Source organism: Xenopus tropicalis, chromosome 5, assembly GCF_000004195.4.
Source record: "Xenopus tropicalis strain Nigerian chromosome 5, UCB_Xtro_10.0, whole genome shotgun sequence".
NCBI lineage: Eukaryota > Metazoa > Chordata > Amphibia > Anura > Pipidae > Xenopus > Xenopus tropicalis.
Window position 1 is genome coordinate 86,316,212 of NC_030681.2, and position 25,030 is coordinate 86,341,241.

A 25,030-nucleotide genomic window follows, 5' to 3' on the forward strand; every position below is an offset into this window, starting at 1 on the left:
GCAATAATCTTTCTTCCTTGGGTTCCCCGAAAGGGCAACTCACTGTAAAAAATTTATCGAAATCTGGCATCTGGAAAAATTTGGCAGGGATGTCTTTTTCACGGCATTTGCGGTTGAAAGAGCCCACCAAATCCCGACAAAGGCTTCAGTCCTTGGTGCACCCCCGAGGTCTCTTAATAGCACGGATGCTTAACGCTCGCGGCAGGGATGCAGTACTCTTGCACGTCTGGAAGAAGGAACAACTCTCCCATCAAGATGCAAAGATCTCGATCTTTGGTGACTTCTCTGCAGAGATCCAGAAGCCAAGTTCACCGACTGCAAGCGACAGTTGCGTGACTATGCCATGCTGTACCCGGCTCACCTACAAGTAATCGCAGTTGGCACTACTTTTTTTTTTTCTTTTTACATCCCCGCAAGACCTTAGATGTCAGGAAGAATCGTTGACCAAGCACCAAAATTACTAATTACTTATTCTAAGAGGGACTAGGTACACCAGGTCGTATGAATATGCTACTTAACGCTGACATAGCAGGGGCTGCAAGTGACACTGAAATTGTAGAACTCATCGCAAGTTTTATACCTATGTTTTACTGTTTGCCCCTATATCTGAGTGCCCGTTTGGTGTTGGCCCTTCTCTAGGTTTCCCAACACCAGGACGGAGCCTCCACATGTTGTTCCCATGATAACCCTATCTTGTTCACTTGCATGATCAGGTTCTAGCTTTGACTCATGGCCTCGGCAGGCATAGCGCTAATTAACGCCTCACCGATAAGTGATAAGTTACTTCAATGTTTAAGGGTTCAAATCTGCCAGGAGTTGGGGAGCTGTGCAGATGGGGTGGGCTGTTGGGATATGTTTATTTGTTCATACGGTTTCATTATTAGCACAGTAATGTTCAGGTATGCTTACACATCTATATGCACCTAGGTATTCCACAAACCTACATCATCTAACCCACCCAAGTGCTATCCTGCCAAAACCTAGAGGCATATTCCATGATCAAAATATTTAGCTGGAATGTAAGAGGTCTTAAGGATTAAACATAGCTTTGTACTTGATTTTCACAAAAAATCTGGTGTCAATGTATTTTTGCTCCAGGAAACCAGGGCAAAAATCTGGTGTAGTGACTCTGATTACTCGCAACACCCCCTTTAGGTTGGGGGATGTCGAATCTCATTCGAATCTGATCAAGATGCTTGTTTTATACAGCTACTCAGCTTTATTGCAAAATACCCCCATGCTGCAGTGATAGCCACGTGTGATTTTAATTCCAAGAAATTATCCATGCTAATACTATAAATAAAATTAAGATAAAAAAATATATAATTATGGGTTCCCACTCATTAGATTAGAAGACACTTAAAATATATAAACCGTGCTCCCAAAGGAAAAAACTACCTCAAATATTCCTCATATACTGGCTTGTCAGGGGTTAATAAACAAAATGTCCATTAAACTTGCACAGTCACAGTGAAGGTAATACCAGCCTGTTGTAGTAGTCTCTTAGAGGCTTCTCTGTAGCAGCAGTAGTTAAAGGAAAGGTAACACTAAAAATTTTTAAGTAAAAAATCTATTCTACTCTGCCACAATAATTGCCCTATCCTGCACACCATTTATTATTTTGAATGCTTTATTAGAAAATACCTGCTAAAACTTGGCTTCCGGTCATTTGAAATAGGGTGATACAGCAATGCAGGGCAAGAATCCACTATGCGACGATCAATTGATCGATCCTACCATTCCTTCAGTATAGGAAGGAGTCGGGCTAGAATCGTCCGTCGCATAGTGGATTCTTGCCCTGCATCGCCGTATGGCCCTATTTCAAATGACCAGAAGCCAAGTTTTAGCTGGTATTTTCTAATAAAGCATTCAAAATACTCTATATACTCTAATAAAGCATTCAAAATAATAAATGGTGTGCAGGATTGGGCAGTTATTGGGGCAGGGTAGAATAGATTTTTTACTTAAAAAATGTTAGTGTTACTTTTAATTTAATCACCACCAGGTCCCATACATTAATAACTTAGCTTAGAAAAAACAAACAAAGAGAATGCCAATAGCGCATTACCACCAGTAATATAGCCTCTTGCACTTCTGGTTTCTACTTACATCCACATCATGACCCTGTTCTCTTAAAGTTCTCCGCTCCCCTGTGTCAGTCACCTCCAGCCAGCCAATGCTCCCTCCTGTTCTGCTATGCTTTGATCTCCGTTGCTCTCTGCTCCGACTCCCACGCAGTCTCGACGGGTCCCCACTTTGGACACACTTCTTCAGTGGCAATCAGTGCGATTCCTTCCTTCCTCTCCTAAAACTACTGCCTCAGGACCACCCCCCTACAAGGTTTTTCTACCCCTGCCCTTCCATTGTTATATTTACTTTATGCTATACTGATCTATGACCTATGATGGTGATCTCTTGCAATGTCACAAATATAAAACTGATGTGAATATTATGGTGTGGGTATATCTATATGTAAATGCAGGATTCAGTTCGCTATTCTGCCAAATCTTTTGCAAAGGATTCGGGTTCGGCTGAATACTTAGCGGCTGATTTACTAATCCACGAATCCGAATGGGAAAAATTCGGATTGGAAAACGAAGATTTTGCGACTTTTTCGTAGCCGTTACGACTTGCGCGAATTGTCACAACTTTTTCATAACCATTACAAATTTCGTGAATTATCGTGACTTTTTTTATAGCCATTATGACTTTCGTGAATTGTCGCAACTTTTTCATAGCCATTACAAATTTCGTGAATTGTCGCGACTTTTTCATAGCCATTATGACTTTCGTGAATTGTCGCGACTTTTTCATAGCCATTATGACTTTCGTGAATTGTCGCAACTTTTTCATAGCCATTACGACTTTCGCGAATTTTCGCGACTTTTTCGTATTGAGCGCTCGAAAAAGTCACACAATACCGATCATTGCGAAAAAAACGCATTCGGGCGCTTTTTGGACGTTCATGGATTAGTAAATGTGCCCCTTAGACTACATTTCTTAGAAGTTTATATTATATCTTACAGTGTGTCAGTGGAACAAACTTATGTAGGCGTTCTAAGTATTCCTTTTGCAAAAAGTTATATAATTAGAAAACATATTTGAAAGCTATACCCCTGAACATTGCAGGTCTCTATAAAAAATATAGTGCATAAATAACCCATATGTAAAACCCAACTTTATCTAAATAAACCATTTTCGGAAATATATACTTTTTCTGCTGTATGTTGCATTGGATAATTCTAAATAGAATATTGTCATCATTTTTAAACCTTCTCTCCCCACCTTTTCTTGAAAGTGTTTAGTAAAATAATAGGAAGAAGATACTGGTGTTCCCCTTAAAGCAGTCCTACAACATTCATTGTAGTGAAGATAACAATTCAAACATACCTTTTATAGAATGTATGATCAGAAAATAAATAAATAAAAAAAACAATCACACAGATTCAACATATTGTGTTCTGCTAGCATAAGGCATGCATTTTATGCTATTGTAAATGCACTATGGTACATTCGGCAGATTAGTGGAACAAAAAATGTTACAACAATCATTAATTTTAGCAAAGGTTTGCATTTTTCATAGTTATAATAGAAATATTTACCCATTTTAAATTCATCAGAATGTGTTGTTTTTAAAAATACATGGTATTCTGTTTTAAGGAAATTTTCCAAGGTTTTGTTAAAACCAGTCATTTTAGAAAAGATTTTCCATTTCGAGTAGGAAATATATTTATCTATTTTGTATTTGTCATAAAACAAAGTGTTTGTGTTAGTGGAATTAAGGGAAGGCCATCTCCTATAGACTCCATTATAAGCAAATAATTCTAATTTATAAAAAGGATTTCCTTTTTTCTGTAATAATAAAATAATACCTTCTACTTTAGAGCACTGCTATTGGGTTTATTTTTTAAATGTTTTTTTAGTAGACATAAGGTATGGAGATCCAAATTACAGAAAGATCCCTTATCTGGAAACTCAGGTCCCGAGCATTCTGGATAATGGGTCCCATACCTGTATATGTAAGCAACTGTATATATAGGTCTGTATAAGAATGTGTTTATATGTGCATTGGGGTTCATTTGGAGGGATTGAACTTTGGTGATTTTTACAACTCATTTATATAAAACCAAACATATTCTGTATTGACTCAAGGGATCTGGTTAAGATATTTTAAGAAATTCTCTTATGTTCATATGTTTTCTTGTCTTTATAGCAAACACAAATATAGTACCACATTTTATTACTGAAATGATGCACATGATTAAAGAAATGTTCTTTTCTGCTACACATTGCTAAGGGGTAAACAAAACAAATGTCTTTTAGATCTGGGTTCCCTGGAGCACAGCCTGTATCTATGGACAGAAGCAATATGAAGTTTTTGGAGCAGAAGGCGTATAAAGTAAGCTGGAAAGCAGATGGTACCCGGTAAGTTAAGCTTTTAAAAGAAAATAGTGGCAGTGTTTTAGAACTAATTGTATTTGTGTTTTTTAAATGGCAAGCAGTAAAAGATGAATATCTTCAATGCCACTGTTATGCTGACATGCTCAACTAAACCACTGGGAACCTAGAGTGTATAAAAGGACAACAATTCCTACGTACTGAATTAGGAGTATCTGCCAGTAGTTAAATACTTTAATTATTTAATGTCTTTAATGTAGCCTATGCATGACTTTTAAATATATAAGAACAAAAACAGAAAAAATGCACATATTATTGGAACTTTTTCAGCTTTAATCATTTTACAGTAATGTATGATATATTCACATGATAGCCTTTATTTGTTTTATCAAGTATCATTTAAAAGTAGAAGAATTTAAGGAAATATATTACAGACTGGAACACTAGCAAGTTAAAATCTGTTCTGCTTCAGATCAGTGAAAACGCACAATATGATAAATTGCAACCTTTTGCTATGTATGTTACTGTACTCCTTTAGCATTCCTTCCCCAGATTTGTTTACCAGCTTCATGTTTCTCTCTGACTTGTCTGAAATGTATGAGAAATAACCCTCTGCAGCTATATTTATAATCTACATCAGAACTACTGATCTGGAGGTCCTTGGCCTGATAACAGCCCCCCATGGATTTGTAATGCTTCCAGTCTGCTCAAGTCTTCCATAGACTTCTTATGATATTATCATTTAAATATAAACTGGTCCTCAAACATTGTTTTGATAAATAACTGCTCCATTACATGTAAAATATTTAAGCACTGATCTGAAACATTGTATTTTACAATACAACCATATATAAATGATAACTTTCTGAAAAGCGCTGCTATTGGGATTACTGCTGGGAGAGAAGCACAGAAAGCATACTTATAGCAGTGTGGCTTTCATCGCTACTATCACTACCTTCCCATGGATCCTTACTTCCCTCACAGCATATTTTAAAGAATGATATACAACCCTACTGAAATATAAAGACTTTTAGAAGTCACCTCAAAGTTTTGACCTTTATATGGGTCATGGATCTTCTTTATTACTTGTTAGCCTATTAAATTACAGTATGGGGGAAATGTTATCATCCATTTGACAGTTCTGCACACTTCCCTCTTATGCACATGATCGTTACCTGCTCTTTGACCATCACTGCTGAGATTGTTTCCTAAAGCTGCTCAATGAATAAAGAATGAAATGATGGTACTTAAACATGTATTTTGAACAGACAGTTAAAAGAGGTATGGGAGGGAGCTTTGTGAAAGCTTTTACATTTGCTGGGCCAGATCTTACATTAAGGTCACTATACACCTCTAGAACTTTTTATGTGTTTCATTTTTTTATGTCACTTGTTTGTAAACTCTATCAATGCACCATGTTGTCACTATGTATTTTATTGTATGTCTCTTTCTGTGTGCTTGTCACACTGGCTCTTGTTGGCTATGACCTTGAATCTGCACGTGAATCTGCCTTGCTATTTTCGACATATTTTTTCTGTTGGTGTGTCTCTGTTTCTGACTTGCCATCAGCAATCTGACTGTATACTTCTTTCTTGATTTTTTTTCTGCCTTTATATGTTGCTCTTTTGTGATAAAACATATAATACTTCCCAAGACATCAGTATACATGTGCTCCAAAAGCAAATATGAGTGTAATGGTACCAGGGATGCTTTTGGGCACTTGTTCTCCATTGACTGCAATCTCTAGTTGAAGTACTTGTTATGTGGACATTTTTGGGCTAGGGTCACCTGACAAACTTGTGAACAGTGAGGTAATGGATCTAGATTTAGGGCAAATAGGTGTGTGTAATGGGCTACTTATGGATCAGGCAAAGTAACACATCTAGGATTAAAAGGAAAATTCTTTTGACATGATTTCACTCATTTGAGCTTATGCAAAAAGTAGGGATGCACCAAATCCACTGTTTTGGAATTCTGGTGAATCTCAAATTATACTTGAAGGATTTGGCTGAATCCCAAACTATATCCCAAACCCTAAATTGCATTGGAAGAGTTAAAAATTTAGGATGTATGTATGCACATTTATATGCAGTGCTGTACAATTTTATAGGGTAGAAAAAAAAAGGCAGGACAAGCAGAATAATAAATAAATAAGTATAAATATAAAGAGGTTATATTGCTGTGTGCTAAAAAACATTAAAGGGAGGAGGTCCCTACTCCTTGGAGCTTGCAATCTAAGTGATCCCCTTGGTCACATGACCAAAAGACAACTCCTTCCTCATGTAGTCATAGATTCTGAGACTTGAAGTTCTTCACGGATTTCCTGGAAAGCAGGAAGACTTGAAGCCCTTCCAAGTACCATGGTTTCCTTTAAATCTGTTTAATCGGGTATATATATATATATATATATATATATATATATATAATACAGTGGCTTGCAAAAGTATTCGGCCCCCTTGAACTTTTCCACATTTTGTCACATTACAGCCACAAACATGAATCAATTTTATTGGAATTCCACATGAAAGACCAATACAAAGTGGTGTACACGTGAGAAGTGGAACGAAAATCATACATGATTCCAAATAAATAACTGCAAAGTGGGGTGTGCGTAATTATTCAGCCCCCTGAGTCAATACTTTGTAGAACCACCTTTTGCTGCAATTACAGCTGCCAGTCTTTTAGGGTATGTCTCTACCAGCTTTGCACATCTAGAGACTGAAATCCTTGCCCATTCTTCTTTGCAAAACAGCTCCAGCTCAGTCAGATTAGATGGACAGCGTTTGTGAACAGCAGTTTTCAGATCTTGCCACAGATTCTCGATTGGATTTAGATCTGGACTTTGACTGGGCCATTCTAACACATGGATATGTTTTGTTTTAAACCATTCCATTGTTGCCCTGGCTTTATGTTTAGGGTCGTTGTCCTGCTGGAAGGTGAACCTCCGCCCCAGTCTCAAGTCTTTTGCAGACTCCAAGAGGTTTTCTTCCAAGATTGCCCTTGATTGTTTGGCTCCATCCATCTTCCCATCAACTCTGACCAGCTTCCCTGTCCCTGCTGAAGAGAAGCACCCCCAGAGCATGATGCTGCCACCACCATATTTGACAGTGGGGATGGTGTGTTCAGAGTGATGTGCAGTGTTAGTTTTCCGCCACACATAGCATTTTGCATTTTGGCCAAAACGTTCCATTTTGGTCTCATCTGACCAGAGCACCTTCTTCCACATGTTTGCTGTGTCCCCCACATGGCTTGTGGCAAACTGCAAACGGGACTTCTTATGGTTTTCTGTTAAGAATGGCTTTCTTCTTGCCAACTTTGTGCAGTGCACGACTAATAGTTGTCCTATGGACAGATTCCCCCACCTGAGCTGTAGATCTCTGCAGCTCGTCCAGAGTCACCATGGGCCTCTTGGCTGCATTTCTGATCAGCGCTCTCTTTGTTCGGCCTGTGAGTTTAGGTGGACGGCCTTGTGTTGGTAGGTTTACAGTTGTGCCATACTCCTTCCATTTCTAAATGATCGCTTGAACAGTGCTCCGTGGGATGTTCAAGGCTTTGGAAATCTTTTTGTAGCCTAAGCCTGCTTTAAATTTCTCAATAACTTTATCCCTGACTTGTCTGGTGTGTTCTTTGGACTTCATGGTGTTGTTGCTCCCTATATTCTCTTAGACAACCTCTGAGGCCGTCACAGAGCAGCTGTATTTGTACTGACATTAGATTACACACAGGTGCACTCTATTTAGTCATTAGCACTCATCAGGCAATGTCTATGGGCAACTGACTGCACTCAGACCAAAGGGGGCTGAATAATTACGCACACCCCACTTTGCAGTTATTTATTTGTAAAAAATGTTTGGAATCATGTATGATTTTCGTTCCACTTCTCATGTGTACACCACTTTGTATTGGTCTTTCACGTGGAATTCCAATAAAATTGATTCATGTTTGTGGCTGTAATGTGACAAAATGTGGAAAAGTTCAAGGGGGCCGAATACTTTTGCAAGCCACTGTATATATAACATAGTTTATATATGTTTGCAAGTTCAGATTTTACATAAGCCAAACAGAACTCCTTTAATGGAAAATAAGTGACTGTAGCAGAGACAAGTGTATAATAGATCTCATATGTTTCCAGAGGCTACCACTAAAAATGTTGCTTTACACAAAGCTTAAATATATTAGTAGCTTTCATCACTGTAAGCTTGTAAACATTTTTGTTTCCAGAATCTTGTTTCATTTAATCCTGATAAAGGCTACTGTCAGCCTAGTTTATTTCAGATATTGATTGTATTCATTGAATGGGAAATGCTGGAAAGGAAGGGGACAAACTTGCTCACACTTTGCTTTGCAGTTTTCCTCTTGAAGTAACAGAGTAGTGGGAGGGATTCACTGGTGCTTTTCAGCCTGCTGAAAAGCCTTTGTGTAACAAATGCCTAATATTAACACATTAAAAAAAGTTATTGTATGGGTAAGGGTGCATTTAGCTGTTAAAGGTATGCTGTCATGATTCTAATTGTTTAACTATTACACTGTGTGCCTAGGAAATACATAATTTTACCACTTAAAGGGGGAAATAATGTTGAATTCTTTCCTATCATGTTAGTTGAACAAAATCAATTTTATTTAATCTATATTCTTTGTTTAAACTTTATTTTCTAGAAAGGGGTATCTGATGCCCAGCCCATGAACAGGCTAAAACAATAATAAATGTACATAACAAACTCTTACACTATCGAACATCTAACTCCCTACTTAACTTTTCAGTCTGGCTTCCGCCCCCACCACTCAGTAAAGTAGCGAATGATTAATTGTTGCCAAAGCAAAGGGCCACTACTCAATCTTAAACCTGCTTGACCTTTCTGCAGCTTTTGACACTGTCAATCATTCTCTCTTGCTCCATATTCTATCCTCGATGGGAATTCAAGATAAGGCTCTATCTTGGATCTCCTCCTATCTTTACAACCGTTCCTTTAGTGTCTCCCATTCGGCCTCCACCTCCACTCCTCAGCCTCTCTCAGTTGGGGTACCTCAAGGCTCTGTTCTTGGACCCCTTCTATTTTCAATCTATACCACTGGTCTGGGTCAACTAATCAGCTCTTTGGATTTCGCTATTATTTATATGCAGACGATACCCAAATATACCTTTCTTCCCCAAACCTGCCCTCACTCCTAGCTCGCACCTCCAACTGTCTAACTGCAATTTCTGCATTCATCTTCTCTTGCCACCTAAACATCAACTTGAACAAAACCTAGCTGGTCATCTTCTGACCCTCCAACTCCATTTCCCTGCCTGACAACATTGTCTGTGTGGAAAATATTAATATAACCCCAGTTCCACAAGCTCGCTGTCTAGGAGTCACATTTGACTCTTTTTCACTCCCCACATTCAAATACTCCCTAAATCCTGTTGGTTCCACCTCAAAAACATTGCACGTATTCGACCTTTCCTCAATCATGAGACTGCCAAAATTCTCATACACGCCCTTGTCATGTCTCACTTAGACTACTGCAACTCACTGCTCTGTGGGCTTCCCCTATCTAAACTGACCCCAATCCAATCCATCATGAACAGTGCTGCCAGACTCATACACCTCTCCTCCCGCTCCACAAGTGCCGCCCCTCTATGCCAATCCTTGCACTGTCTACCTGTCACGTACAGGATTCAGTTCAAGATTTTTGTACTCACCTTCAAAGCACTCATTGGTGCCGCACCACCCTATTTAACCACCCTAATTCCCAAGTACACCCCCAGACGCAACCTTCGCTCTGTACTTGGCCTCCCTCTCTCCTCCTCACTCATCACCTCCTCTTGCATCCAGGACTTCTCACGCGCTGCACCCATACTCTGGAACGCTCTTCCCTGTCCCATTAGGCACTGCCAGACTCTCCAAGCCTTTAAACGGTCTCTTAAAACTCACCTTTTCACTCAACCTATAACCTAAACCCCCCAAACATTCACTAGCCACTGGGTTTCACCTCTCACTCTGCACTTACTGTCACTTTACACACTTACATGAACTCCAATGCCATACTAGTTACCCTGACCTTATGTCTCAGCCCTCCCTTTTAGAATGTAAGCTCTTGCGAGCAGGACCTTCCCCCTAGTGTCTCCTATCCTCATCCAATGTAACTGCAAACAATTTTTATGAATTGTTTATATGTACATGTTAACTGTTCTGTCTTTTGTACCCCTCTATTCTGTATTCTACCAAAGTGCATAACTTTGCACTTGTCAACATTGAACCTCATTTTCCAGTTTGCTGCCCAGTTTTCCAATTTTGTCAAATCGCTCTGCAAAGCGGCAGCATCCTGCATGGAACTTATAGTTTTGCACAATTTAGTGTCATCAGCAAAAATAGAAACAGTACTCTCTATGCCCACCTCCAGGTCATTAATAAACAAGTTAAAAAGCAAAGGACCAAGGACTGACCCCTGCGGTACTCCACTAACCACACTGGTCCAATTAGAAAATGTTCCATTTACCACCACTCTTTGTAATCTATCCTTCAGCCAGTTCTCTATCCAATTACAAATATTATGTTCTAGGCCAATATTCCTCAATTTGATCATTAACCTTCTGTGAGGTACTGTATCAAACGCTTTAGCAAAATCTAAGTAGATGACATCAACTGCCATTCCAGCATCAAGGTTCCTGCTCACCTCCTCATAAAAGGCAACTAAATTAGTCTGGCAAGATCTGTTACGCATAAAACCATGCTGGCACAAACTAATAGTATTGTGAACTGCAATGTATTCATCTATCCTATCCCTTATTACCCCTTCCAGAAGCTTTCCTACTACTGATGTCAGACTAACAGGCCTATAGTTTTCAGGCTGAGAACGAGATCCCTTTTTAAATAATGGCACCACATTAGCAATCCGCCAGTCTCTCGGCACCATGCCTAGCATGTGTATGTGCCTTGGCTTGTTTGTGTCACTGTGAATCCTATAATCCCAGGGGGTTGCTCTTAATCCTTAAAATGTCAGTTATCTATTTAGGAGTAGCCAATGGAACATATTAATAAAAAAAGTATATTTTTTTTTAATGAAAATGGTTTATTTAGATGAAGCAGGGTTTTACATATGGGCTTGTTTATGCTATTTATGCTACATTGTTTGGGGGTAAAGTCTTCCTTTAAGATTAAAATTACCTCAAGTTAAGTACATTACTCATAGTGGATGACATTATCTGGAGATTAGTCAGTCACGGTAGCACATATTTAACAAAAAGCGACAAATTTTACCAGGTGCCTTTACCCTTACGGACTTTATAGGAGCTATAGAATGAGGCTTCTATTGTAGCGCATGATTTAAATCTGCTTCATGCATTTGTTGTTTTTAAATAACCTTATGTGCATTGCTTTAGAATATGCAGGTGTTTTATAAATAAATGTCACAATGTTGTTTTATTTGTATTTACTGTATAAAGCAAAGGTTCAGTATTCAGTTCACAAACATTTGTGCCAACTGTTTAATTTCCATTTTATGTGAAGTCCTGGTGACATGACTGAGGATATTAGCAAGGGTGACTGCAATTCAGACAGGATTCCTTCCAACCTTACTTTAAACTGTCAAATTCTGTCCTGTTAAATGTATCCAGCCATGTGAATCTGAAGGTGAAGCTTTTTAGCACTAGATAAACGCCACCATGAAACCTTTTATGACAAGGGGAAGAACCTTGTGTATTTCTCCATGCCTGAAGACCTGTCACTTTCTGTTCTACAGTCTTTGTTAGTCCGATTGCCTGTCATCCTGAACAACTGTTTTGTGCCTTGATATATGTTGACATACTTACAATACATTCCATAGTTTGCATTGATGAAAGAACAGCTCGTCCATTGATTTAACCTTTCATTATGCAGTGGATGTTGACACTTGTGCTGTCATAGCAACAAGCCTTCTTTATGATATATTTCTAGCTTCAGGCTGCAGAAAGATTTTCCCTCTCTTATGCTTCCAAAATGTATTCATGCAATATAATAGCAGATTATTTTTCCTTTAATTATGTTTTAGTCCAAACCTATTTTTGTAAGCTGAATGTTAAATAGTGATGGTAAAAACCAGAGTTTAGCTCTTCACCTCAGTAAGTCTAAATATTTCTAAAGTGCATTCTCTTCCTTTTACTTAAAGGGATTCTGACATGATTTTTCATCTCAGTCTGAGCTTTCAGAAAGAGCCAGCGCTACACATTAGAACTGCTTTCAGATAACCTATTGTTTCTCCTACTCCCATGCAACTGGAGGAGTCCCAAGCCAGACTTGGATCTCTTACTACTGAGTGCTATTCTGATAGCTACCACTTTAGCAATACAAGTGTCAGGTAGCTGCTATCTTGCTACCTTCCAATTGTTCTGCTGATAGGCTTCTGGGGGGGTGGGGTGATATCACTCTAACTTGAGCTCAGCAGTAAAGTGTATCAGAGCACAGTCTCTGGAAAATGCAGAATATGACTAGCCTCATGTGAAATTTCAAAATTGAATATAAAAAAAAAAACATGTTTTCCCATGGCAGTATTCCTTTAAATTAGCCTTCAGAATTAGAAAGTGCTGTTATATGTGAATGTGGAGTTTGTCACACAAGGCCATTTTGACCTGCTGTGCTGAGGTGAAAAACAGCAATGAAGATTCTTCTTTGTGCCTAATGCAGCTTTCTAAAGGGATAAATAAAGAATTTGCAGGCCAAGGCAGCCCATCGGTCGCACAAAAGATCGTTCCAATCGGCCACTAACGTTCAGGGCTTAAACGGCACATATGGAGGTAGAAACAATAGGATTTCTACCTCCTGCCGATTCAGCTCTGAAGGCAGATTTTGCTCAGGCGCCCGATCAAAATCTTTTAACCCACCTGATATCCAGCCTCCTGCGATATCGGTCGCCTCGCCGACTTTCCATGTACGCTCCGAATGTCCTACGAAACGAGGTTTCATACGATATTATCGGTGCGTGTATGGCCAGCTTTAGAGACGCTCCCTGAGCGGTGGTCTGCTGTTTGCCATATATCTCTATGAAAATCAGAGATAAAGGGAGAGGAAAATTTTGACCACTACCTTACCTCAGCCAACATATCTGCCTGCCTACGCCACTGCCTCCACTAGGAGTATATGGCAAATGCCTTTCTTATGGCAGACTAATGCAGTTTTCCACCTGAGCATACAGGGTTAAAGTCCTATTGATGCCAGATACAATAATAACGGTTTTAGGCCTTGTCTCGGCTTCAAAATAGACAATACTGATAATTGTCTCTACATGTGTTTTAGCAAAGACAATTCTCAGTATTGTGATTGGCAGGGTATTCTGGCATTTTGTAGTTGTGACAAGTAGCACCTTAGGGTTGATTCACTAAGGTGCGTTAAAACAAGTGTTATTTATAGGATGCGTTAAAATTTTTAGCGCGTCTTATTTTTCTCGACTTAACGCACGATTCACTAAAAGGATACTTGCGTTAATTTAGACGCGATGCGATGCTGTTTGCGTTATTTAAGTCGCGAAGACTATTTTTGTGCCGTATTTGACGCAACGCGCGCTAATTAACGCAGCACGCACAATTTGTCACTGCGTGCGAAAAAACGCACGCCATATTAGCCATACATGCCATTACTTTCGGAAAACTACTGTTCTGAAAACTACCATTTCCCTGCAAACTGGAGGCTACATCACTCTAGGGCCAACACATACTTGAATAAATCACACTGCAAAGTCCATATTGTGTTGCCAAAAGCCCATGAACTGTACTTTTCTATAATTACCACCTGCCCCAAGTAGGTGTTAATTTTCGCACAGACTAATTCGATATTTAGCACGTCTAAGTGTTTGTGAATCATGCGTTAGTATTATTTCTGCGTGCTAATTAACGCAATGCGTTAAAATTAACGCATCCGGTTGCTTGCTATTTAACGCACGCAATATACGACTTAACGCATTCGATAATACTGTAGCGAATCGCACGTTTTTTTGTGTCAATTTTAACGCAAAAAAGCATGCAATACCGCTTATCGACCTTTAGTGAATCAACCCTCGTGTGTTATAGCTTACTCTTTTGAGGAGAAAGAGAACCGCTACCAGAACAATACAGATATAAGACAACCTTAACGAAGTACAGAGTAGAATGAGGCAATAGTTGTCTGGGTCAGGCTAAGGCTAATGTCCCACGGAGCAATTTAGTTTCCTGTGATAGATCTCTGCTACCGCGGGTGACTAATAGCTCCAAAATGCCTCTCCACTGGCAACAAAGCTAATCACCAGTGGAAAAGCCTATGCATCAATTCGGTTTTTCGCAGTCGCACCAAGTTGCCTGCAGAAAGAAACTTTGTTCGGTATGGCGACTAATCTCCCTGTGTGTCACAGCCCTAAGATCAAGAAACTAAATAAGGAAAATACACTTTTAATAAAAAGTATAATTATATATTATACAGTGGTGTGAAAAACTATTTGCCCCCTTCCTGATTTCTTATTCTTTTGCATGTTTGTCACACAAAATGTTTCTGCTCATCAAAAACCGTTAACTATTAGTCAAAGATAACATAATTGAACACAAAATGTAGTTTTTAAATGAAGGTTTTACGTTATTAAGGGAGAAAAAAAACTCCAAATCTACATGGCCCTGTGTGAAAAAGTGATTGCCCCCCTTGTTAAAAAATAACTTAACTGTGGTTTATCAATTTCAATTTTCAATTTCAATATCAATTTCTGTAGTCACCCCCAGGCCTGATTACTTCCACACCTGTTTCAATCAAGAAATCACTTAAATAGGAGCTACCTGACACAGAGAAGTAGACCAAAAGCACCTCAAAAGCTAGACATCATGCCAAGATCCAAAGAAATTCAGGAACAAATGAGAACAAAAGTAATTGAGATCTATCAGTCTGGTAAAGGTTATAAAGCCATTTCTAAAGCTTTGGGACTCCAGCGAACCACAGTGAGAGCCATTATCCACAAATGGCAAAAACATGGAACAGTGGTGAACCTTCCCAGGAGTGGCCGGCCGACCAAAATTACCCCAAGAGCGCAGAGACAACTCATCCGAGAGGCCACAAAAGACCCCAGGACAACATCTAAAGAACTGCAGGCCTCACTTGCCTCAATTAAGGTCAGTGTTCACGACTCCACCATAGGAAAGAGACTGGGCAAAAACGGCCTGCATGGCAGATTTCCAAGGCGCAAACCACTTTTAAGCAAAAAGAACATTAAGGCTCGTCTCAATTTTGCTAAAAAACATCTCAATGATTGCCAAGACTTTTGGGAAAATACCTGGTGGACCGACGAGACAAAAGTTGAACTTTTTGGAAGGTGCGTGTCCCGTTACATCTGGCGTAAAAGTAACACAGCATTTCAGAAAAAGAACATCATATCAACAGTAAAATATGGTGGTGGTAGTGTGTTGGTCTGGGGTTGTTATGCTGCTTCAGGACCTGGAAGGCTTGCTGTGATAGATGGAACCATGAATTCTACTGTCTACCAAAGAAACCTGAAGGAGAATGTCCGGCCATCTGTTCGTCAACTCAAGCTGAAGCGATCTTGGGTGCTGCAGCAGGACAATGACCCAAAACACACCAGCAAATCCACCTCTGAATGGCTGAAGAAAAACAAAATGAAGACTTTGGAGTGGCCTAGTCAAAGTCCTGACCTGAATCCTATTGAGATGTTGTGGCATGACCTTAAAAAGGCGGTTCATGCTAGAAAACCCTCAAATAAAGCTGAATTACAACAATTCTGCCAAAATTCCTCCAGAGCGCTGTAAAAGACTCGTTGCAAGTTATCGCAAACGCTTGATTGCAGTTATTGCTTCTAAGGGTGGCCCAACCAGTTATTAGGTTTAGGGGGCAATTACTTTTTCACACAGGGCCATGTAGGTTTGGATTTTTTTTCTCCCTAAATAATAAAAACCCTCATTTAAAAACTGCATTTTGTGTTTACTTGTGTTATCTTTGACTAATAGTTAAATGTGTTTGATGATCAGAAACATTTTGTGTGACAAACATGCAAAAGAATAAGAAATCAGGAAGGGGGCAAATAGTTTTTCACACCACTGTATGTATTACGAATTAGAAAATAAATACTGAAGTGCTTGTAGTTTCAGTACCCAGATGGGATAAGGTCTTTGCCCTGAAGAACTTTCAGTTCTTGTGCCATCAGTGTAATAGTTATCATTTTGGTTAAACCTATAAATGACCTAAACTTTTAACTTTCAGCTTTGTTAGTCTTTAGGCTGAAAACCCACCTACAGCTTTCTATCCCAGTAGTAGAGACAGCCTCGTATATCTGATATAATATAGTATCAGTTAATATAAGAAGTATGACCTACTTTTCCAGGTGTTCACTTTACATTACAGGCTCAGCATATTTAAAATAAGAAAATGTATTTTATGCACTTTCTTTGTATAACTCTTACAAGCAGTTTCTGATGCTTTTTATTTTCAATTTACTTTAAATGTAACATATACAGAAAATATTTTTTGTTACATTTATATTATAAAGTTTTAAGTCTACTAAAGAAGAGTACTAAAGAAGAGTAAAATAATGAAGGGTGAATCCAAGCGCACCGGACAGCAGGAGATTCTCTTAAAACTTTGTCTTTGTTCATCCATTTAAAAACAAGCCACGCCTAACGCGTTTTGTGCACAGATGCACTTAATCATAGGCAGCATCCTGCCTATGATTAAGTGCATCTGTGCACAAAACGCGTTAGGCGTGACTTGTTTTTAAATGGATGAACAAAGACTAAGTTTTAAGAGAATCTCCTGCTGTCCGGTGCGCTTGGATTCACCCTTCATTATTTTGGATATTTTGCCTTAGCTACGGTTTCGGGGCCCTGAGCACCCGGACCACTACGGGACTACGGTGAGCTTCTTTATATCGCTTCTCAAACTTTTCTGCTATTTGAGTGATAGACCCGGGGTATGGACACCCGGGTCTCTACTTTATATTTGGTACGGATTTGTACTTTGATCGTTTGAGTCAGATGAATATCTGAACCATAAATAACATTAGCATCAACTTTATTTATATTTACTTTAAGCGAGCACAAATTTTGTATTTGGTACTATATTTTTGCCTGTGTTCTAGCCAAAGGAGAATTGCTCCAGTGCACCCATATAAACTTTCATTTAGTTAAAAGGAATTCAGTTGTTACTGGTGGTGACAGACATATGACAATTAAAGGGCACCTATCAAAGCAAAATTGGTTCCACCACCAGAGGTGTAGGCCAGTAGACCCACACTCCATTCAGGGGCAACAATAATATGAGCATGACAGGCTTTACAGGTACTTCTCTGGTGGGTGAAAGACTTGTGGGGAATACATCCTGTACCATAGAACTAACCATTGTATGTAACTTTTTTGGAAACTCAGTTAAGGTTTGTGTTGTTTTGCATAATGCAATTGATAGCCATGGGTTAATTATTAGCAGATTTTCTGTGTGTGTGTTTTGTCCACACTAGGTGGCAGCAAAGTAGTTTTATGTCTTACATGGACCTGAAATGAAAATAAAGCAAAAAGATGCATACTGTAATTTTCCTTTTGTCACTAAGAAACTAAAATGTGTATGTTAGCACTATTTCAGTGTAAATTATTGTGGAGTTGTGTACTAAAGAGGCTAATTGTAATTATTTTTCAGTACTATCAAAATAAGACATTATGCTTTTAGTTCTAATCTAATTTACTAGGGTTTTCTGAGCTGAGGCCATAGAAATGTAGGGATAGGATCATGTTTACTTATATATTTCGCAGGTAATGGTGTAGTATTACAGCCCTTATAGGATGTTCAGTTGTGGGATTAGCAAGAATGAGTGGGTGACGAAGTAATTGTTAGGAACAAGTAGCCTTTCTAAATATAATTTAGTGATGTTACTGTTCTAAACCATATATCCAGCAATATTTTTAAGTGTGCAATAATTTTAAAACTTCTTTAAAAGGCTTATGTCACACAGAATGTTCCCAGGCATTTTTCTTTTCTATGTCTTTTCCAAGACCAAAAACCAAAAACAATGTTCTGTTAGAAAAGTCTTGTTTAATGTACATACAAGTGAATACCGTATCTGCTCAAAACAATGTTTTTATTGTGGTGAGTTTTACACACACTTTTCTCAGAGACAATTATTGGTGTCCCATTTGCTGTGAAAAACCCACAATAGAAGCTTTATAGAATCAATGTAAAATTACATTTATATAACTATAATCTTATCAGAGGTGATTAAACATGATATAAAAATTAGACAACTTCTGTGAATTAGTTTTATATCATTTAAGAAGCCCCTGAAATTAGACTGCAAGTATGTATAAGTTAGTCACAGTTTTAAAATTGGATCTGAGGATGTATCAAATACCAGATTTGTTTTAGGATTTGGCTAAATTAGAGCCTTGTTTGGGAGGTTTTGGAACTGCAGGCAACTAAAGTGTTACCGTCTCCTCCAACTTCTCTATTTTGAAATGTTTCACTCCATGTTAGCACAGTTTGCTTTGTGATTCACAACACAAGGAGAAAAAAGTCAGAAGCAGCTGACAACTATAAATAGTTGCTAAGAAATACAATGAAAAGCTTTACCTTTCACCATTCTTGCTTGCATCTCCGTAAACAAGGTGCAAATAACAGATTTTTAGGTAGGGCAGCAGGCTGGTTATTGGATGGTCAGCCTTTTTATAACTGCATTTTCACCGTATTAAAAGGAATGAAAAAGGGCATTTTATTGGCTATGGCACACAAATTATTTTAAACTAACATCATAAATTATAAACCGTGTTGGCTATGGTCCTTTGGTGCAAGTATTGCAATCCAGAATACATGGAAGAAGGGGTCTTCAATACATTTAGATCACCATACCATAGTCTAGTAAAAAAAAAAAAAATCATTTAAATGTGAAACCAAATTTTAATTATACAGTGAGGAACATAAGTATTTGAACACCCTGCGATTTTGCAAGTTCTCCCACTTAGAAATCATGGAGGGGTCTGAAATTCACATTGTAGGTGCATTCCCACTGTGAGAGACAGCATTTAAAAAAAAAAAAAAAAAAAAAAAAAAATTCAGGAAACCACATTGTATGATTTTTAAAGAATGTATTTGTGTTGCACTGCTGCACATAAGTATTTGAACACCTGAGAAAATCAGTGTTAATATTTGGTACAGAAGCCTTTGTTTGCAATTACAGAGGTCAAACGTTTCCTGTAGTTCTTGACCAGGTTTGCACAAACTGCTACAGGGATTTTGGCCCATTCCTCCACACAGATCTCCTCTAGATCTGTTAGGTTTCGGGGCTGTTGCTGAGCAACATGGAGTTTTAAGCTCCCTCCAAAGATTTTCTATTGGATTTAGGTCTGGAGACTGGCTAGGCCACTCCAGAACCTTGATATGCCACTCCTTGGTTATCCTGGCTGTGTGCTTCGGGTCATTGTCATGTTGGAAGACCCAGCCACGACCCATCTTCAATGCTCTGACTGAGGGAAGGAGGTTGTTGCTCAAAATCTCACAATACATGGCCCCATTCATCCTCTCCTTAATACAGTGCAGTCGTCCTGTCCCCTTCGCAGAAAAGCACCCCCAAAGCATGATGTTACCACCCCCATGTTTCACAGTAGGGATGGTGATCTTTGGATGCAACTCATCCTTATTTTTCCTCCAAACACGACAAGTGAAGTTTAGACCAAAAAGTTCTACTTTGGTCTCATCTGACCACATGACTTTCTCCCATGCCTCCTCTGGATCATCCAGATGGTCATTGGCAAACTTCAGACGGCCAGGACATGTGATGACTTGAGCAGGGGAACATTCCGTGCAATGCATGATTTGAAACCAGGACGGCGTAGTGTCCTACCGACAGTGACCTTTGAAACTGTGGTCCCAGCTCTCTTCATGTCATTGACCAGCTCCTCCCTTGTAGTTCTGGGCTGATTCCTCACCTTTCTTATCATCAGTGATACCCCACGAACAGATAAGATCAGGCAATAATAATCACTAGAGGTGCAGAGTTTAAGGAGCATTTATCACCCTATTATGCATTATGATATTTGTTGCAAAGTACATTCCAGTGGAATGCAGACACCGTAGAAGAAGAGAGGTGGGCAGGAGAATGAAAAAATATTGATTGATTACTAAAGCGGAATGCACATACTGAGTTTCTGTTTATAGTTGTACCTATTGGAGGCTCAATGAATTCTAACATTTTAAAGGAGAACTAAACACAAAATAAATATGGCTAGAAATGCGGTATTTTATATATTTTACTTATTTTACCAGCCTAGACTTTCAGCATCTATTTAACAGAAACGATTCAGGTTAAGTTGTCACAGGAGCTTAAAGAAGAACTTCCCTAAAAATGGATATGACTAAAAATTATATATTTTATATACTGAACATATTGCACAAGCCTAAAGGTTGTGCATCTCTATTTTAGCAATGATCCAGACTTGTCACAGAAGCTCCCCATATGGATTTTGTAAGAGTCTGCGACACTCACATACTCATTGTGCTCCAAGCAACTGTTGAGAAGCTGAGCTTTAGGGGTCATTGCAAATTATCAAGCAGAAAACGAGGTTTGCCTTTAATGTAATTTGATGCTACAGGGCTGATTATTATTCTGATGCTAATTGCACTGGTTTCAGAGCATGTAGTAATGATCTTTATTATTTACTATTACCCGTATATTGTGACCTTTATATTCTATATATACAGTGTATTGTTAGTCTGTCCCTAAGCTCAGTAACTGACAGCAACACAGAGCATGTGCAGTGATTCAGCAGAAAAGAAGATGGGGAGCTACTGGGGGCATCTTTGGAGGCATGGATCTTCCCTCCTAAAGGTTGTGGCTGCTTTGGGATGGTACAAAAGTACAAAACAAAATGAACAACATTTATGCCCTACTTCTTTAGTTAAACTTTAGTTTTCTTTAGTAACAAACTCTTTGCAGACAGTGTCCAGGTCGGAATCAAGTTCGGAAGCCCAGTGATGCCATGCTGCCCTAAAGAAATAGGCTGATTTGGCCAGGTTTATAACAAAATAAGGGAATCCATGATGCAAAAGCATTGTTTTATATCGGTTTCCTAAACCCCTCATCCAGGTGTGAGGCTTAAGGTGGCCATACATGAGCCCATTTAGACTGATTCGGCAGCTTATCTGCCCGTGTATGGGAACGATCGATTGAACTCCCTGACTGACATCTGGCCTGAAATCGGACAGGTTTGATTTTTATGTCGGATCGGGGACTGTATCAGCTCGTTGATGCGGTCCCTGCTTTACAGCTTTAAGCTAGTACCTGTTGCTGTTTTTAATTGAGCTGTGGTTATACTTTGTACTGAGCATGCTGTAATCCAGCTCTCCCTTTCTCCTGGCTGTAGCAGTTGAGCAGCTCTGTGGGACCTACTCTGCAGATACTAACAGTTTTGCAGAGAGAGCAATTGCCTTAGCGATGTGCAGGGTATGAGGGGGGCAGCATACAAAATGCCCCTAAGATGGCAGAAAAGTTTCATAATATCTGTCAGGATCAGTTGTAATCACATCTATCTGCAATCACTTTTTTCACCTTCATTTTCTTCACCCCTTTTTCCTCCTCAGTCCATTTAATGTTAACCTTTTTTTCAAAAAACTAGTAGCAAGTTGATACAAACAAAACTGTTGGTCCTAATTTTACAGATTCATACGTTGTCAATAAAAGTGATCAGCCCAGTGGAATTCAACATCTGACTGGCAGACACTTTTTGAAGAAAATTTACTTTGGGAAATGGGGTTCTGTCAGGAACATGTTACTAAATGTAATCAAATTTAAATTGATAGAAGCATGTCATGAATCTAAAATTTGGCCTTAAATAAATAAATCAGCTACACTGTGTTGAGATTCTGCAAACAGCTTTTAAAATAAAATATACTGAAATAAGTTTGGGGAAGATAGCACTTTACTATTCTAACCATGGTGGTCTTGAGATACATATTCCATTTTTATTTCATGTTTAGCCCTTTATGCCAACTGCTAGTAGCAGGTACAGGTATAGTAGTACAGGTATAGGACCCATTATCCAGAATGCTGGGGACCAAGGGTATTCCGGATAAGGGGTCTTTTCGTAATTTGGATCTCCATACTTTAAAAATCTACTTAAAAAACAATAAAACATTAATTAAACCCGATAGGATTGTTTTGCATCCAATAAGGATTATTTATATTTTTGTTGGGATCAATTACAAGGTACTGTTTTTTATTTCTACAGAGAAAGAGGAAATCAGTTTTAAAATTCGGAATTATTTGATTAGAATGGAGTCTATGGGAGACAGGCTTTCCGTAAATCAGAGCTTTCTGGATAACTGGTTTCCGGATAAGGGATCCTATACCTGTACTTTGACTTTTTGAGGGTGTTTTCTATACTGTAATAACAAAACCTATGATTTAAGGAAATATGGCTCAAATTGGTTAAATCACTAAAAACCACATTTCACACCTTTGTGAATGCTGTGGCAAGAGCACTGATTGTTGTGTTCTCCCAATATATCAGCTTCTCTTGCTCATTTAAAAGAAAATCGCAAACTCAAAAAATCCGTAGCTGAAATCATATTTTTTTTAGTGCTGATTCACCTCTTGCTCATATGTGTTCATTGCTGGATATGCTGGAGGACCTTGTAAATGTGGATTACCAACATGGATCTAAAGAAGGCCTGAATTGATAGGCCAGCAAGAATTGACAGCTACTCTACTTAAGTTGTTTAACCATATCCTGGGTAAACCGATAACCATATTGTTATCGGCAGAGCTCATAGAGAATGCAGACCTAGGGGTGCTAACTCCGAGACAGCAAGATATGTATTATGTCACACATATTACAATGTGAATGAATCTATAATGCTCAAATCCAGGGAAATAGACTTTGATTATTCAAACTTTTCCAGGATCTTGGAGAAAGGAAGAATGATATCATAAAGTCAACTTATGAATTGGGTCATTATAGAATAGATTTCTTGGAGTGTTCTTGAACACTCTTTTCTCTTTTTTGCTTTCTTTCCCTGTGTGTATATATAGTTTTAAGATGTCTGTATTTATTAAATATTTTAACATTATACATTACCAAGTGATAAAGATTTCGATGAGAGGCCAATCTATCCACTGGAGGCCAAAATCTAATACCTTAAAAACTTTGCAGCTTATTAAGTGTTCTCCCTGTCAATGGATGCTAAAAAAAGTATTTGACAGGGTCAGCTAAGTTTTTTTTTTTTTTTTTAAAGAAACCCATTTTCAAATTGGCCTCAGACCAAGAGCAGTTAATAGAATTATGGCATTATACCATCATCCTCAAGCTAAAGTTACATTTAATCGCCAACTAATAAAACCGGTTACGATAACAGCACAAGACAGTGGTGCACCCTCTGTCCCCTTATCATATGCACTGGTAATGTAACATTTGGCTAATGCCATAAGGGCTAACCAAAACATCAAATTACACAGTAAAATTGCCTCCCCTGCAGTTGATTTAATGGTCTTTGTTACTCAATCATATATTTTGCTCCCTTTGTTAATGCCAGAATTTAGTGAATATGAGAAGTTTATCAGTTTCATAATAAACTGTTGAACCAGACCCCTAACATGTTTTGCTGTGTTAAATGTTTCTATATCCCATCTAATTTAATTAAACTTTCTTAGTTTAATCATATAACTCTTGTTTCACAACCTTCAAAAATGGTGATATAGCTCTTAGTTTGGCCAAATTAGCTCAATTAAAATTAATATATTACCCTTTTCAGATTATAACTATTGAGCCCCCAAAGCATTTTTTAATACTTTAAACAATGCGATTTCATCTTTTGTCTGAGCCAATAGCAAGCTTAGACTGAATAAGGCCATACTCTGCTAAGTGTAATGGAATTGGCCACAAAAATAGGAAATACTATGCATATGTGAGAATTAGTATTCTCTTTACATGATAAATTACATGTGTTCATTAGGATCTGGTCAGCATGGCGTTATATTTAAAACATTATAAGTGGGCAGGAGCATAGTTTAAAAAAAAAAAAAAAAGTCTTAGCTTTAAAATAAAAATTTAAATATTTTATGGAAAACATTTGCCATGTTATAGGCCAGAGTGGGTGTGCTTTCTTTCCCTGTGTGTATATATAGTTTTAAGATGTCTGTATATATATACTTATTAAATATTCTAACATTATACATTTCCAAGTGATAAAGGTTTCGATGAGAGGCCAATCTATCCACTGGATATATTTTTGATTTGAATCCTTGCTAGTCTTATCTTTGCGAATAAACCAATAACTGGTTAAGAATAACTTGGATGACTTGTAATACGTCTTGATTAGCACTTGGTGTGGATATGTAAACTATCATTTTATGATGTTACTGTCAGGAAGTATAATACAGAGACTGCTCTTTTTGTTTGTTGTATTTTTGATACAACAAAAAAAAAAACTTCTTTGCTTTTGTGTTAACGCTTGTCAGTTTCTATACATGTACTAAAAAACCGTCTTCATATAAAAATAAAGAATATATAATAGGAAAAAATGGTGAAGGATATAAATTACCAGTTCCTTGTCTGGATTCTGTAGATTACACTTTTTTTTTTTCTCCATGAATTAACTCAATTGCACACCAAAAACCTTCATGCTTGCTGCACGTCAATTGAATAGGCATAAATTGTCTTTTCGGATGGAAATTAAAA

General features: G+C 38.3%; 1 protein-coding gene across 1 annotated transcript in view; it reads left to right on the plus strand.

The window, feature by feature from the left end:
- The window catches only part of rngtt (RNA guanylyltransferase and 5'-phosphatase), a 148,558-nt gene that overhangs the window by 27,364 nt on the left and 96,164 nt on the right, over window positions 1–25,030 (plus strand). The window contains 1 exon segment of the mRNA NM_001001222.1: window positions 4,324–4,425. Within this exon segment, the coding sequence (NP_001001222.1) occupies window positions 4,324–4,425 (102 nt within the window).